Source organism: Calonectris borealis, chromosome Z (genome assembly GCF_964195595.1).
Source record: "Calonectris borealis chromosome Z, bCalBor7.hap1.2, whole genome shotgun sequence".
NCBI classification, from domain to species: domain Eukaryota; kingdom Metazoa; phylum Chordata; class Aves; order Procellariiformes; family Procellariidae; genus Calonectris; species Calonectris borealis.
The window spans coordinates 33,242,770-33,258,626 of NC_134352.1; the positions used below are offsets into that span (position 1 = coordinate 33,242,770).

A 15,857-nucleotide genomic window follows, 5' to 3' on the forward strand; every position below is an offset into this window, starting at 1 on the left:
TCACTGGCAAGAAGAGGCACCTAAGTCCCCTCTCACGCCTGCAAGTACTGCAGGGCCACGCAAGCAGCTCTCTTCTCCCTTTCAGGGAGTACCAGCCACTTGGAAACTACCCTGACCGGAGCACGGCCTTCCCACGCAGCTATCTCCCATGCTGTCCCCGCACTAGGCAGTGCCCCCTCCTCCGGGGGGTCGAGGAGAAAAAGAGGGAGGAACGTCTGACCACGTCGAGCTCCGGAAAGGCGGCAGCCAGGGCCGCCGGGCCGGGCCGGGCCGGGCCGGGCCGGGCCGGGCCGGGCCTGCCGCCAGCCGCCCGCCACCAGCCCTACCGTCGCCTTAGCGACCGGGCAAAAGCGATTGCGCAGCGGAAGCAACCCGCGGCGCGCGGGGCAGGGCGGGGCGGAAGCGGGGGGCGGTGCCACCCGGCCGGGCAGGTACCCCCCGCGCTGCAGTACCCTGGCCCCGCCCCCGAAGGCTCCGCCCGCCGCAGGCCCCGCCCCCTTCCCCTCAGTCGCGGCCGCCGCCGCCGCGGGGGGAGGATGAGGGGGCGTCGCGGCGGGGTTGGTGCTGCAGCCGCGCTCGCCTGATCGGGCCCGGCGGTTCCCCGGCGCTCCTCCGCGCCGCCTCGCACCTCGCCGCCGCCGGGGCGGTACGTCGCGGCGAGTGGATGCCCAGCGCCTGCCCGCCGCCGGGCGCCTAGCGGGCACCGCCAGGGCAGAGACCCGCGGACGCCATGGGCTGCTGCAGCTCTGCCGCGCAGGTGAGCGGCCCGCGCCAGCCGCGGGGCCCTGCAGCCCCCCCTCCCTTCTCCTGCCCTCCCCTCCCCTGGCCCTGCTGCCCCCCGCTGCCGGGCCCTGTTACACCCGCCTGCAGGCCTACTGTCCCCCACGGCAGTGCCCCCCCACCCCTTCCGCCGTCCCTGGCTCTGCCTCTCATGCTGTCCCATGGCTGTGCACCCGCTTGTTCCCCCTATAGCCGTGCTCTTCGGTGGCCGTGCATCCCCTTTTACCCCTCATAGCCCCGCTCTCCCATGGCTGTGCACCGCTTTCCTCCCTCCCACCACCGCAGCCCGCTATCCTATGGCTGTGCATCCCCTTGCCACACCTGTAGCCCCGCTCTCCCATGGCTGCGCACTTGCTTGCATCCCCTGTAACCATACTCTCCCATGGCTGTGAACCCCTTGCTTTCCCTTCCCCCCTCACGCCCCGCCAACAGCTCTGCTCTCCCATGGCTGTGAACCCATTGCTCTCCCCTCCCATAGTCCTGCTCTCTCGTGGCTGTGAACCCCTTTACACACACCCCCCCGCCCCTCCCAAGCTTTGATGCACATAACTGTGCAGCATTTTGCTCCCCCCTGTAGCTCTGCTCTTCCCTCTTATGGCTGTGCACCCCTTGTTCACCTCTCATAGCCTTGCTTCCATCATGCTACGCACTTCCACCCTCTGCATTGCTCTGCACACTGTTCTGTGCACTGCTTTCCCTGTGGATCAGCATCATCTTGTCCCTTCTTCCCTCAGCCGTGCTATGGCTTTACAATCTTTGCCATACTCTGCTCCAGTCCCCCGCCAAGGCTGCAGCTGCGTACCTTCAGCTCTCCCCTGCCATCCCCATACTGCCTTGCACCCCTGTCCTATGGCTCTGCACTCCCTCCTTCCCTCTGCCATGCCTTGATGCGACCCACTATATAGCTCTGCACTCCTTCCCCTTCCGTGCAGCTTTTCCTTTGGGGTCCCTGCTGCCCCACCCGAGAGACAGTAGCCACCTCATGGTAGGAAACTTGCCATGTCCAGGGCCTCCCCCAGGTCCACTGCCTCTGGAAAGGGAGATGGTCCTGATCCCAGCCCCCTTCCCCACTCCATGGCCAAGGGTTCAGGTGCCTCCCTGCATTCTTTTCCCTCTGTGTGCTTGGCCCCATGCACATCTCTTATTTCCGAGCTCGGTTTTCCTTTCTTCCCCCTCCCCCTTTGCTCTGCTTTGCCCTTACTGACTCCTTTTTTTTCCCCCAGAGTGGTGCTGCCAAGCAAGGCACAATCGTGAGCTCCACCCAGCGCTCCAGTTTGCAGCTCTGCTTCCCGTTTTAACTTTCCCTTTGAACAACATGACCAGGGCTATACTGTTTTTTGCTTAATTCCTTTCTGAACGCTGTAGGACAAGCGATCATGACTAACGCTATGGCTGTGCTTTGCTTGCTTGTAAATGTTCATTTCCTTTGGCTGTGTCACTTGCGGTGGCTGAATCCAGCTTCCAGCAGACTGCTTATGTGGGAAAGTCCGTCTCTGCTGTCCCAGATGACTCATCACAGAGATGAGTTTTTGTTCAGGCAGACTTTTTTTTTTTTTTAATAAGGGCTCTGTCCTTCCAATGCAAAACACTGCAGAGAGCTGTCCAGTTGCAATAGGGAACATCCTTTCCACAAAGCAAATTTTGCTGCAAAGAGGAAGGCAATCAGCTTTATGGTGCATGAAGAAATGGTTTGATTTCAGAGAGGGAGATATATGCCAAATGTTATGGGAAGATTTTAAAATTGTTTGGTCACTGCAGTAGACTCCAGGAGAGATTGTGGACTCTGTATTTTTTGAGGTTTGCTAAAAAACATGTTAGATAAACATCTGTCAGGAATGGCTTAAGGGGAGCTGATACAGACTTGGAGCACTGAGAGTGAAGTTGATGTTTTGAAGTAATGTTTTGAAGTCTTTTCCAACCTTATTTTCTGTGATTCCTACCGAAATTGCTTTTCTTAAGTGTTTAATAGTTCCTTTCTAGCTCTTCTTTATGAATTTGAATTGCTGTTCACTGTTATGTTCTTTTCTTAAACGAAAATGCAGGCCTATTTGTAGGTATCATTAGACCAAAAGCAGAAGAAATAAGAGGATCAGATGGTTTAAATGTCTGGCTTGTTCATAGGTTTCAACTAACTGATCTTGTTTTTCAGTGAAATTTGTGTTCCGCTGTCAGGGCGCATGATGTTAATAGTATGCTACTGAACCTTTCGTTTGCTTTTCTTATGTGTGGCATGATATGGTACAGTAATTAAGCTTTGTACCCCATATATATAACTGAAGTATAAAGAATGTTGTTTGTTTAATTTTTTAGCCATGAGCAATTGTGTGTCTCAGGAAATCCAAATCAAAGGCTAGTTGCTGAATATTTTATCAGCAACAGTTTTGTCTGGTATATCGGTTGCAGAAACCTTGCTACCAACAATACAGCATTGCATTAGAGCCTAATGTCTGTCTTATCTTCCCTTTTATCATTTACAATAAATGTTGTGTTCCTCATCTACCATTGTCTTTATACTTCCCCCTCCGTTATTTCCTCTTAAGCTTTCCTTGAGCAGGGGTCCATCAGACCCCTTCATGTTGCCTCACTTACTTCTTGCTTCTCCCTGTGTAGCTTCATCTTAGTCTTTGACATACAGTCTCTCCTCTTATCATGGACTCTTTACCCTTATTTCTTCTGACTTTGTTTTTCAAGTTGATTTCTCATTAAGTTTATTCTTCAGCTCTCTAGCCTATTTGATGTTCATCTGCTAATCCCCATTTCTGTTTCTGAGAGAAGTGATTACTTCTGTTTTGATTTTGCCAGCCCTCTGATTACTGCACCTCCAAGTCCCTTTCTCGTGACTGCCACCTCCTCATCTCATTTATGATAATGCACCTACCTGTGACTGGTTGTTGATTTGACATCTTCTTCCTAACTCTTATTTCATACTCAATTATCCTTTTTTTTTTTCCCCCTGAATGCATTTCCCAGTTCCTTTGCTTTGCAGGCAAAGAGCTCTGCCTTAGGCTTTTCCCTGTATTGCTTCCCCTGCAGAATCTAAAGGTTTCCAGAGCAAAACTGATTAGAATTGGCATGTTTACCTTTGCTCAGCACTCTTGCCTGCTACTTACAGTGATGGATTTTCGTGTTTGCTCTCTGCTTTTTCTGCCTTTACCTGCTTAGCCTGACCCCAAAGCCCCATTCATTCAATTTTTCTATTTTAATTCCAAATTTCTGTTTTTTACCTCTTGCTGCCATCTTATTCCCTTCCTAATTTCATTCGGAGTTCCTATCCTCCATCATTAAAGCTGACAGTCAACTCTAGTCTTCTTCCCTTCTTTTCCAAGCTCCTGGAATAGAAAAATTTACATTTGTTGTTGTACATTCTCTCCCCTTTCTTCGTACTAAATTCATTCCAATCCAGGTTCTGTGCTTTGCTGAAATTGCCTTCATTAAGATCTCCACAGGCTCCTTCTGGCTAAGTTGCAAGGATTCCCCTCCTTTCTTACTCTCCTTGATCTCTGCTGCTTTAAATACTGTTTGTAATCCCTACCACTTGATGTCTTATTCTCCCTGAGCTTCTGTAATATTGTCCTCTTGTTATCCTTCGCTGCCTTCTACCTTCTGATTATTATTTCTTCTTCTTTACTGCTGTCTGTGCTTGTACTTCTGGTCTTTTTTCCCCCCTTTCGTTAATTTACCTCCTATTCTACCAAATTTTTCAACTTGAACTGCTACGAATGATGTTAACTTAAACTTAATACAACCATACCAGGCTTTCTTCCAGCGGTACTCATTCTTTCCTGTTGTTCCACTGCTGTTTTACCTGTTTAGGTGCTTCAGTCTGGAGTACTTCTTTCCAGTGTATTTTTTTTTTCCATTTTGGTCTTATTCCATGCTTGCACGAAGTTCTTTTACTTGCCCTGATGTATCTTCTGTGATCTGCACTTGTTCTTTATTGTCACAACCAGAGTTCTTGTTTACCTGTTGTTCCTTTTCGGTGATACAACTGTGTCATCCTCTTTGTTTCTTTAGCAGCTCATGCTACTCTCTACTTATTTAGCTGGTCTTCGCTGTATTTTTTTGTGCTTGCTGTCTCTTGACTCTCACCATCTTGAAGCTTGAGCTTAGGAAAACCTTGTGCAATGTCAGCTACACCTTACAGTTGTTGTCTTAGAGCAGTCTATGTACTCTTCATTAATTATCATGACCAGATCCTCCTAACACTTCTTTGGACTGTAGTCATTTGGCCTATATGAGATGAAAACCTTGTAAAGGACAGGAGCAAAAAAAACCACCTCAGTGTATCTCCTGTCTTGCTTTTGGTTGTCGGTGCCGTCATGTGATTTCAGCCCACTGTCCTCCCTTGCCATATCTTTATCATGAGCTTTTCAGGATGGATCATTCTGTCTAGGGGCATCTCTTTCATCATGGATCTGCTGTGCAATAAAGCTTAAAAAGTTTTTACTCATTTTTGATACAGGTAGTTTTTTTGTTGTGCTGTTTTGGAATTGATCTTCTCTTCCTAAATGTTGGGATCTTTTGAGCAAATCGTGCTGAAGCTCTGAGTTGATAGAATAATCAAATTTTTTTCAAATCTTTAGTTTCATTAAAGAAGAAAAATGAATCTGCAGTCAAGTGGCAATACTCTCTTCCCTTTCTTTTCATTCTTCTTTCGTTAGTCCATTATAAAACTGGATTTGCAAGAGGTGGTTGTTGGAGTTCATTGCTTCCATGCCACTTTAACCGTTAGACTGCTGTAAATCTGTCTGATTGAAGTAATCCATACAGGTTTTTGGTTTTTTTTGGTGTGGTTTTTTTTTTTAGGCAAGCAAACTTACTTTACGGTGTAACTCATATTGCTCCGCTGATCTGGTTTATAGCACAGCTCCGCAAAGGTTGCATTGTTGTATCTGAGGGGACAGAAATTCGTAGTTCATGAAAGGGAATAAACTGTGGGGAGAATAGAATCATAGAATCATAGAATCATACAGGTTGGAAAAGACCTCTAAGATCATCGTGTCCAACCGTCAACCCAACACCACCATGCCCACTACACCATGTCCCTAAGGGCCTCATCTACACGTCTTTTAAATACCTCCAGGGATGGTGACTCCACCACTTCCCTGGGCAGCCTGTTCCAAGGCCTGACCACTCTTTCAGTAAAGAAATTTTTCCTAATGTTCAATCTAAACCTCCCTTGGCGCAACTTGAGGCCATTTCCTCTTGTCCTATCACTAGTTACTTGGCAGAAGAGACCAACACCCACCTCGCTACAACCTCCTTTCAGGCAGTTGTAGAGCACAATGAGGTCTCCCCTCAGCCTCCTCTTCTCCAGGCTAAACAACCCCAGTTCCCTCAGCCGCTCCTCATAAGGCTTGTGCTCCAGGCCCTTCACCAGCTTCGTTGCCCTCCTCTGGACACGAAGTGGACCTTAAGCTGCTTTCTCTTGGAATAGTTGTGATACAGAATCCATTCTCCCTTCCTGCTCTTCTGCAGTTGAATTGAAGTGGCTGATTGTAGTTAAAAGGCATTTGCTCTGGCTAGGTGTTATAGGAAATAAGGCAACTTATTGAGATCTTGGTCTTTGTTTTGGGACTGGGAAATACTGTGTGTGTTTGTTTATTTTATCCTTACAGCTTTGTATGTTAGTGGCTGAATCTAAGATACGTGTGAGAGAAGCTTGAAATCTTGCTGGAAATTGGAGGCATGACTGGGATAAACAAAGCATGTGTTATTCTTGGTGATTTTAGTGGTGGCCTTGGTTTTTACAAGACTAAAAGAACTTCCCATTATAAGAGGAGATGAATACAGATCATCCATTAGCTTTCCCTTAAGCATCTGCTGTCAAAGCAACACAGAATAAATCTGGAGTTCCTAACTTTTAAAAACATTTCGTAGTTCTGATGAATGTCTCTTCTGAGCTGTTATGGACAATGCAGAGATTCTTGCAGTCCAGTGTCTGAATATAGGGGGCATCAAAACATGCCTGTTTCATTATGGGCGTGGGTATGATCACAGAAGACCGGCTGAATAACGGTGTTGATGGGCACAAACAGAATGAGTTGTGAATTCTACTTCCAGGTGCGAGGAAGCTTGATTTCCCTTTTAACACATTGACAATAGATGAAGCTTCCATTTTAGCCTCTGGCAAGCAGATATAGTATGAAGGGTGAAGCGTACAAGCAGGATCCAAGAACACTGCTAAGGAGTCAGGCGTCCCATGAAGTTGTTGACTACTTTTCTGTATTTCTGGTCTGTGAGCTGTGTTCATTTCCTGTGAAGCATGAGTTGTCCTTTCACAAATGCTGTCACAAGCAACTGCACAACCTGTGCAAATAATTCCTTTTAATCTTAATGTAGAAAGAAATATTTCAACTACATAGATACTTGTAAGTACTCTTTCAAATTCATTGACTTTTTCCCACTGAGGATTAGCTCCTTCTGAAGTTTAGACTATCTTTCAGTTGTATCTCATCTTAAGTTCTAAGTAGCACATTATTTCCTTTACTTTGTCAGGTGACTCAAAGATTGACTCTTGTTTTTTTTAAATGCTTCAAGAAATTGGATTAAGAACAAGCATGGGACATTGCATCCTTACAAGACTTTTTTGTTTGTAAAGTGAGAATAGTTTGAAAAAGATTGATTATCTTGCATTGTTAATAGTGAATGCTAAATCCAGAGCTTATGTTATTGTAATCTAATTGGCATCTAGAATGCTGTCAGCCATCAGACACTTAGGTTAGTAATTGTGAGGATATATTGACTATCATCCAACTGACTGCTTTTATTTTTCATTATGAAGAAATGGCAGTGTTTGTTATGTAGTGGAGTTGTCAGCTGTCTTTATGCTATTTAGTCTAAAGGCGACCTTTGCCCTAAATATGCGTATCTTGTTCTCCTTTGGGTTGACTATAATTTTTGTTCCTTTGAACTTATCTCAGTGGTTTCTTTTGTGAAAATCAAAACTTGCAAACCAACTTGACAGAAACTGTCTTTGTTATTTTGTATTTGAATCTTTCTCACTTGAAGGAGCTGTTAGAATATTGTGTAAATCTTAGGCTTTGCTTCTAAAACACAGTTATGCAGTGTTGCTGGGTGACTTCTACCCGCTGACTAAACTCATTGCTAATTTTTACCTCTCTTTGATGAAACTATACTGAGAGCTGTTTTGTGTATAAATTTAGAGAACAAGTCTGTGTTGGTGAATTTGTAACAGGATTCTTTTAGGTCTTCAAGTCACTAAAGTTTCACAGATTTATGAAGTAAATAAATTTCATTGCATTGATTGGCCTCCTGTCCCTAGGCCAACTCTTTTTTTGTTGGGTTTTTTTTGTTTGTTTGCTTGTTTTTAGTTTGGGGGGGGGTTGTTTGTTTGTTTTGGGTTTTTTTTTGTTTATTTTTTTAAATCTTCTAGGCAAGCAAATTTCTAATGTGGAATGAATGTTTTCTGTTGATTCTTTTAAAAGGGAAAATAATCGTGGATCTGCATGGACCATAAAAATGCTACTTGAAGGCCAAATGGAATACGTCCTTTGTATATGTGTAAAGTATAGTGCTTTATGGAACTGGGGGGGAGAAGCGAATCTCTCCATTGAGTCCATTCAGCAGCAGCATTGTGAAAAGTGTACAATTGTATGACAACAGCCTCAAGAACTTGTGTATACGAATTTAAGAAGAGAGAAGAGTCAACTTCATTTTGAAGTTCAGCTTTACCTAAGATTAATTTTCTCTGCTTTAATATGATTTCAACACCCAGTGTGCAATGCACTGCAAGAATAGGAAATGATTGCAGTATATAGGAAAGCTGAGATTCCATACTGCATTTTACATGCTAGTTTCTAGCTGTCACTATTTTAACCAGTAGTATTGCTAGAATATGGTGGAGGGTCATGGTGAGCAGAACATGGTGACTTGTGCCTGATATCCTCTCTTAACAGATGTGATGTAGTTAAGCAACTGTTTACAGCAGAAATGAACTCTGGCCTGTTTTGGTTTTGGTTTAAATTGAAACCACTCTTGCTGCTCTGCAGATACATTATTTGACTGAGGAAGAGACCTCTGAATATCTTACACAGATCCGCAGAAACAAAACAGGAAACCCATTGAAGTATTTTGTTCAAGGTCAGGATAACCATGTCCTGGGAATGCTTTGTCAGACTCCCCCTAGTTTGCGATGAAAAACTGCAAAATAATTGCCTAGTTATAAGGAAGTATGCTTATGTAATAAGCTAACAGCTTGACACGTTATTTCCCTTTCCCTTCTCCTCCCACTCTTTCTTCCATAAATCAGATAGAGCCTTCTTAGTGTTGGTTCCTGTTAATCTAATACGCTGTCAATGTCCTCAAGTACTGCCCTCTTACTGTAATCCTGAGTGGTTTTCTTTCTTGGCATACCAAAATTTTGGAACTGTAAGTCAGGATTTTGTATTTAAGAAGCTATGTAAGCTTTTCCCTGCTTCCCCCTCCCCCTAATGTAAGATTTAAGTTTTTCTGATTTTCATTAGAGGAAATGGGGAAAAAAGGTCTGTGAAGTTTTTATTGTGCTGACATCCTTTAAATGTGACTGAATATGGCTATTGGGTTCTCCATTTCCAATATAGGTCTGTCTTCCGGCTTTGGTACACAGTGATATGAAAGAATGTATGTGGCCAATGTATGCAACAGTGAGTTCATAGTGTTCAGCGTGGTGCTACAAGGACCACGTTTGTATTGACACAAATGTGCAAATATGAGCCTCTAACCGCGCCGAACCCTCTGCCAAGTAGGCCTTTGCCTTCAAAAGGTCGGAAGTTCTTCTGCAAGGATTGTAAATGCAATACAAAAATACATGATTCTACGATTTTCAGTTGACAAACCCGTTTGAATGTAGGATGCATTTTGAAAGAATACTTAGCAAACTGCTATGAATGTCTCTAGTAAGTGGCAACATGGTTATTTTTCACAGCAGTACTGTGCAGGCCACGAGTTCTTAAAGAGCTGTCATGTTGGTCTTGAATTCTGGCTTTAGACACTTCAAAAGGGTGAAGAAATTCTTTTAGAGAAAATTACTCATCACACATGAAGAGAGGGCAAATAACAGGGGCAGCGTTTTCTGTGGAATGTCCTTCATCTTCTGTGGAGACCACTAATTGGGGAGTTCTGCTGTGGTTTTTCTTCTTCTACTAATGTCATATTGTGATAAAGCTAACACATTTGGAAGCAAAGCGTGTATTATAGTTGGACAATGTTTTACTAGTCCGAAGTTTGAAAATATTTTGTAATTTGGGACTTGCAGTCTCGTAGTAAGAATAAAATCTGAGAATCTGTTAAACAGATTGATGTACAAGTAGAAAATTCAATGTAATGAAGTAACTTGGTAGGTGCAAAGTATCTTCAAAAGTGAAATGTTGGTTTGTTTGGGTTTTTTTTTTTGGCGTGACTGCTTTTTTTAAATAATTAAGAACGATGGAGGTACCAAACATGCATTGAAATGGAAATTTTAATCCCCTGAAAAATATTACTGTGATATTTGTAAAGTGTCCTTATTTATTGCTGCTTTCAGAGAAGTACATAACAACTTGTAATGAAGAAAAGAAACAATAACTAAATACTTTGAGGGTTAAAAACTGGGCTTTTATCTGCAGATGGCCTTATTTCTAAACTTCAAAATCTCAGCAGGTGTGCTGATCATGTCAGCTCTTCATTTAATCAGCTGTGTTATGTTTCAAGATAAATATTTAAGTTGTAGACTGTGGTCGAAGCATGTAATAAAGGAGTTTTAGAAGCAATGTTTAATATGAGTTGACTGAAAAGATGAGTGGAAGATGATATACAACACTGCATATGCCAGATTCATCAGCGAAATCTCCATGTATGAGTTTTCAGGGTAAACATCTTTATATTACACCATCAATAATGGTCTAAGTGCTGTCTTACGTGCTCTCAATTTTGTTTACATTATGATGAAAACTCATAAATACTGTGTGTGGAGTATGAGAACATTAGTGAAGTAGCAGGTGTGGACACCTTGAATTGGTGGTATGCTTAGTCTCTGAAGAGAAGCAACGTATAAATTCATTACCCTTTGGCGGATAACTTTAAAGCAATGTTACACGGTCAGAAAACTTTCAGGAGTTTCATTCTTACAAAGAGCAGATACATCTTTTCAGTGGACAAGGCATCCGCGAACAAGTGGCGATGTGGAGTTACTAGGCAAATAAGGATGTGGGAGCTTACTAGCATGCAGTTCTCAGTAAAATCCAAAAGCATGACGAACGTCTGCTTTGCAGTAAATTGAAAAATAAAGTGCTTTGGAATGAGTTTGAAGTAGAAATTCCACAAAAACGGGCATTGGACACCACCATGATTTGCATGTTCTGTAATGCAGTCCCTTTTGGAATTGCCCAGAGGCGTTTGGGCTTATTATCCAGAGGACAGTGTCATCATGGAGGGCACTTGCAGGGAACAGTGTGTATTGTTTTCCTTTCTTTCTAGAAACGACTGCACTTGTAGCTGTAGTATGTAGCTGTATTACAGTCAAAAGCTCACTTGCCCCTGGAACTGGGAGACCTAGCTTTGGTTCTGTAAGTTTGAGGGAATTCAAGCCTTTGCCGCTCACGAGAATGCTACCATCAGCAGGCTCTTTGGGCGAGGAGCAATACACTGCTCTTCCCCAGAGGTGGATCCAGGACAAGTCTACACTAAGAATTTTTTTGGTGTGTTTATGAAGATATTTTTGTTGATACAGCATGGTTCATTCTTCCATGGAGCTGGTGTAGTTTAGTAAAAAAGGTTTGCTGGTGCATGTTCCTCGTCTAGTAACGGAGGCATACCAATAATTTGCTATATAATAAATCAGTTTTATTGTGAACCTGAGAGAATAATCTGAATTCGTGATAAACTGTAGTAAGGTACTGCTTGGTGGTTTATCTGAACATCTGTAGGTCATGCACTTTAAGTCTGTAGGTAATGGTGAGCATTTTAACTAGGGCAACTTCGCACAGTGTTGTTATGCTTCATGGTGCAGTAAACTAAGGTTTTTCTATTAAAAAAATTGTAAGATAGTTGATGAAGTCATGAACCGAAGATCGTTTTTAACACATCAAGGCTTTGCTTTGGACACTTAAACAGAGGGTGTTCACCACGTGAAGATTTTCTATAGAGAGCTAGTGTACTTGAGTTGCTACTTTTGTTCTCAGAAGTGTACTTGTGTGGGGAAGCCAGTGTGGTTTTTTGGGGGCTTTAGGTTTTTGGGCTTCTTTAGGAACAGTGTCATCCAATCTTCAGAGTAATAGAAGATCCTAGAATAATTATAGACTTCGTTCTCCCTAGAGGTAAGAAACACAGACCTTTACATTGGCATGGTCAGGGACTCTAGGCTCTGTTTATTTGTGAGGGTATTAGAAAATGTCCATGTCTTTTCCCTCCCTCTCGGTATGAATTCCTTTGTGCAGTGTCTTTAACAGGTTAAAAGTTGCCTAATGCCTTTGCTTGAAAATGTGAAACAACTTGCTAGATTTTAATTTTATATTCTGATGTTTTACACACTTGTTCAGATCAGTCATTATCTACTCAGTTGGCTGTGTATGCGGAGAAGTGCTCTGGTTTTCCTGATTCATGTTTATAGTGAGACACACTTAGTCTACACCTATAATTGGTATCACGTATGTTTTAACCACTTTGTGGTCAAAATGTAGTTCAGATGCAGTATACTGGTCATCTTATTCACTGCAGTTTAACATTCATAATGAAAGGAGAGGAATGGCTGGTAACTTCATTTGAGGTCAAAACGGCTGCAGCTGCTTATGGAATAGGAGACTTATGTCTTGGTTTTAGGCTTCAGGTTAGAGAGATCTAGAAACATCCTAAACTGTTCATGCTTGAGATCAGGACTCATTTCCTCTTCCTCTTTAGGCTCCAGAATTAAGATCTGTTCAGAGGTGGAAGAAGTTTAATTAGGACAACATTCAGTTGCTGCTAGTTCTTCTCTTAAGCACCTGAATAGTGTAGAAAGCTGTGCCATGTCTTGGACAGAAAAATGCCATGCTCTCTGATAAACTGGAGAACTACATTCTTGCGTTGGAAACATTTTGGTAAACTAGTAAATTATGGTTCCTCTTTTTCATATGTGGTATGCTTCATGGTAAAGGCCAGCATGTGACTGGGACTGTTCTTCAGCTTGTAAAGATATGTAAAATGAGTAGAGAATCAGCTCCTTAAATGGTCCTTAGGAAACCAATGTTTCAAGACAAATGTTTCAAGAATTGTCTTTTTTTGGCAATGTGGGGATGTTTCAATAGCATGTGAAGTTGTTGTTTTAAACTTAGCTTGCAGGACAACTTCTGGACTGGATGACTTTTTGGTAGCAACCTCTTTTAACCTGGGGCCCATTTCGCAGGCGGGACTCAAGCATGGACCATGCCTTACCTTTCATTTTGTGGTGTGCACAGTATTGCGAATGGACCCACCGATTCTGAAGCATCGAACTTGCATTGTAGGTGTAAAATGACTGTATTATTTACTCACTGGGCTATTGGAATAAACTGAATGCTATTCATACAATCAGTTGAATCTCCGGCACTTTATCAGAACCAACCTTCCTTCTAGGAAAGGTAGGTTCTGCAGGACTCAGTGGCAGTTTCCCACAAAAGATCCCGGTCAGGATGAGTATCCTTTTTTTGTCCTTAACTACCTGAATGAAGCTATGACTGAATTCTTACAACCTATGTGTTCATATGCAAATCAAAATAGTCGTATACTCTCCAGTTGCTAGCTTAAGCTCACTAGCCGAAATAAAGTGTGGAATCTGGCCTCTCCCTGCATCTCCTTTTCATCCAGTGCATCTTACTCAGGCCAGTTACTCACTGGGTTGTCCTTAATTCAGCCCATCTGTCTCAGTAGTAGCTTCATTTTCTTCTTCCTGAAACATACGATCTGATCACCACAAGATTCTAGGATTTCCACTGCCTTTCTCATGATGTTGCAACATCCTCTGTTGATGGCAAATTCCATCCTTATCCTGATGTTATTCATATCTTTGCTACTTACCCACAGCTTGATTATCCATATATATAATACTGCAGATGTTCTTTACTCGGCTTCTTGCTTCAGTCACGTAACTCACAAATTGTACATTGCATGAGACATTTTGTGTTTAAAAAAAATTCCCTGTAACTCCTTGCATCTGTAGTTTCCTGCTGATATGCCACATTTTTTACACTTTTTTGTGCCCTCATGTGTGTGTTGCGCTCTGGTTGGGGCAGGTGAGTGCTTGTATGGTAGCATCCTGTACAGCTATTACAGTTAACAGTGAAAGTGGTAACCATTGGTTTTGTGCTATGCTGATACCTGTAAAGAAGTATGTTACAGTACGCATAAGAGATGTAAATTCAGACCTGCTATTGGTGCTGCAAAGGTATATTTTGCAAGTGGCAGGGGGAAAGAAATCTGGGGGGGAAGGGGTTCTATGTTTCTTCCGAAGTGATTGGATGCAATGAATACCAAGAAAATAACCCCTTTTTATTTTGCATTTGCGTACAAGTACTTGCTGTCTTGAGACCATGTAGCTCTGAATTCAACTAGAAGAGCCAACAGCTAATGTGGTGGCATTCTTGATACTTCTCTTCAGCAAGAGAAAGCCTAACTTTAAACATCCAACTTTCTAGGTGTGGAATTAAGACGTAATTGTAAAATTGTGCTGCGCCCAACAGTTCTGATTTGTTTTTGAGAAGCATTAAGTTTGCTAAATCTTCTGCAAAATAGACAGATGTAAACTTCTGAACACACTCATTTGGCCTCTTGAGTAAATAACACAAAATCAGTGCAGAAGAGCTGTGATGGGCCGGAAGAGTGTTCCCAACCTGCAAGTCTGTCTTGGAGAGACAGGCTCTTTTGCCTGCTTTCCACTCTTGACTGATAGTGCTTCTGATTCGCTGTGCTGTCATAACAGTGCACAGGTGCTTTGTTAATGGCAAGAATGTCCATAGAGAGCATAGCAAAAATTATGAAAGCTCTGTTTTAAGAGAAAACTTAAGATTAATCAAATAATTTCAAAATATTTTCTTCTTCCTCTAGGTTATCTAGCTTTTTTGCATCAGCAAATCCTGAAGGCTCTTAATCTGTCTGGAGGAAAGACTGAAATCAGTAGAAGCGCTGATTTAGGATTGCAGGCAAAGCATATCTGCTAAAATTTTATGGTATTTCAGTTACAGCGGAGACAAAGCATAGTTTCCAGACTGCAGAACAAACAACATTTGTTAGACCTTATGTTGACCATAGATTAGCAATTTGTGTTGCCCAACCATGAATATCACGGTCTGAGTAAATGTCTACGGGTGTACAGTGGACAGGGAGCAGTCACTAGAGAGACAGACACCAACATCAAAGATGAGGATGAAGGGCTGTGAAGCTATGGAGGAAGATTCAGTGGGAATCCAGAACACAAGGAAGCAACTGAGAAGTAAACAGGTAGATAATGGCAGCTAGCTTGGGTTGTAGCAAGGTCTGGAGAGAAGAAAGATTGGACATGCTACTAGAGAAGGGTGTTGTTCTAAAGATGTATAATTTCACACCATGTTAGTGTGCTAGGTAGTGAAATGCAGTGTTGGTAAGTACTTAGTGCGTTTTGAGTTGCCTCCAAGCATACTTTTCGTTTAAAATACCTTTCTTTTTTGTGTGGTTTTGTTTGTTTGTTTGTTTGTTTGTTTTTTAATATTATGTTTTGGAGCAGAGTAAAGACTATGGGCACAGAATTCCTCTGTGTAATCTTCTAATTAGGTGCCTCACCATGGCATTTCAAGCTTCTTTTTGACATATAAATTGCAGTTCACTTAGTAAATAAAATGGATTACTTATGATAACTGTGACTGGTCAGACAACGTAAATCTTTCCCTGAGCTATTCCAGAGCATGTCCAGTGGCTTTTAAAAATCCTATTAAAAGATTTTGTTTGCAGATGGTACAGAAAGGATAAAAAAACCCAACAAAACAAACAAACCACACTATGTGGTCCATCTTACTGCTCCCTCTTTTGTCAAGGGCAGCTTACTCCTAAGATGCAGCTATAGCTGAACTTTATCTCTGCTGTTTGTAAATAAAAGTAAATCTCTAAAGAATCCA

General features: G+C 42.6%; 1 protein-coding gene across 2 annotated transcripts in view; it reads left to right on the plus strand.

Moving 5' to 3' along the window:
* The first annotated feature begins 531 nt into the window (after positions 1–531).
* SLC44A1 (solute carrier family 44 member 1) overlaps positions 532–15,857 on the plus strand; it is a 62,550-nt gene continuing 47,224 nt past the window's right edge. For both annotated transcript variants that reach the window (XM_075137853.1, XM_075137852.1), the window contains exon 1: positions 532–757. In XM_075137853.1, coding sequence (XP_074993954.1) covers positions 731–757 — 27 coding nt within the window. In that variant the 5' untranslated portion in view covers positions 532–730. The remainder of the gene's footprint in view (positions 758–15,857) is intronic.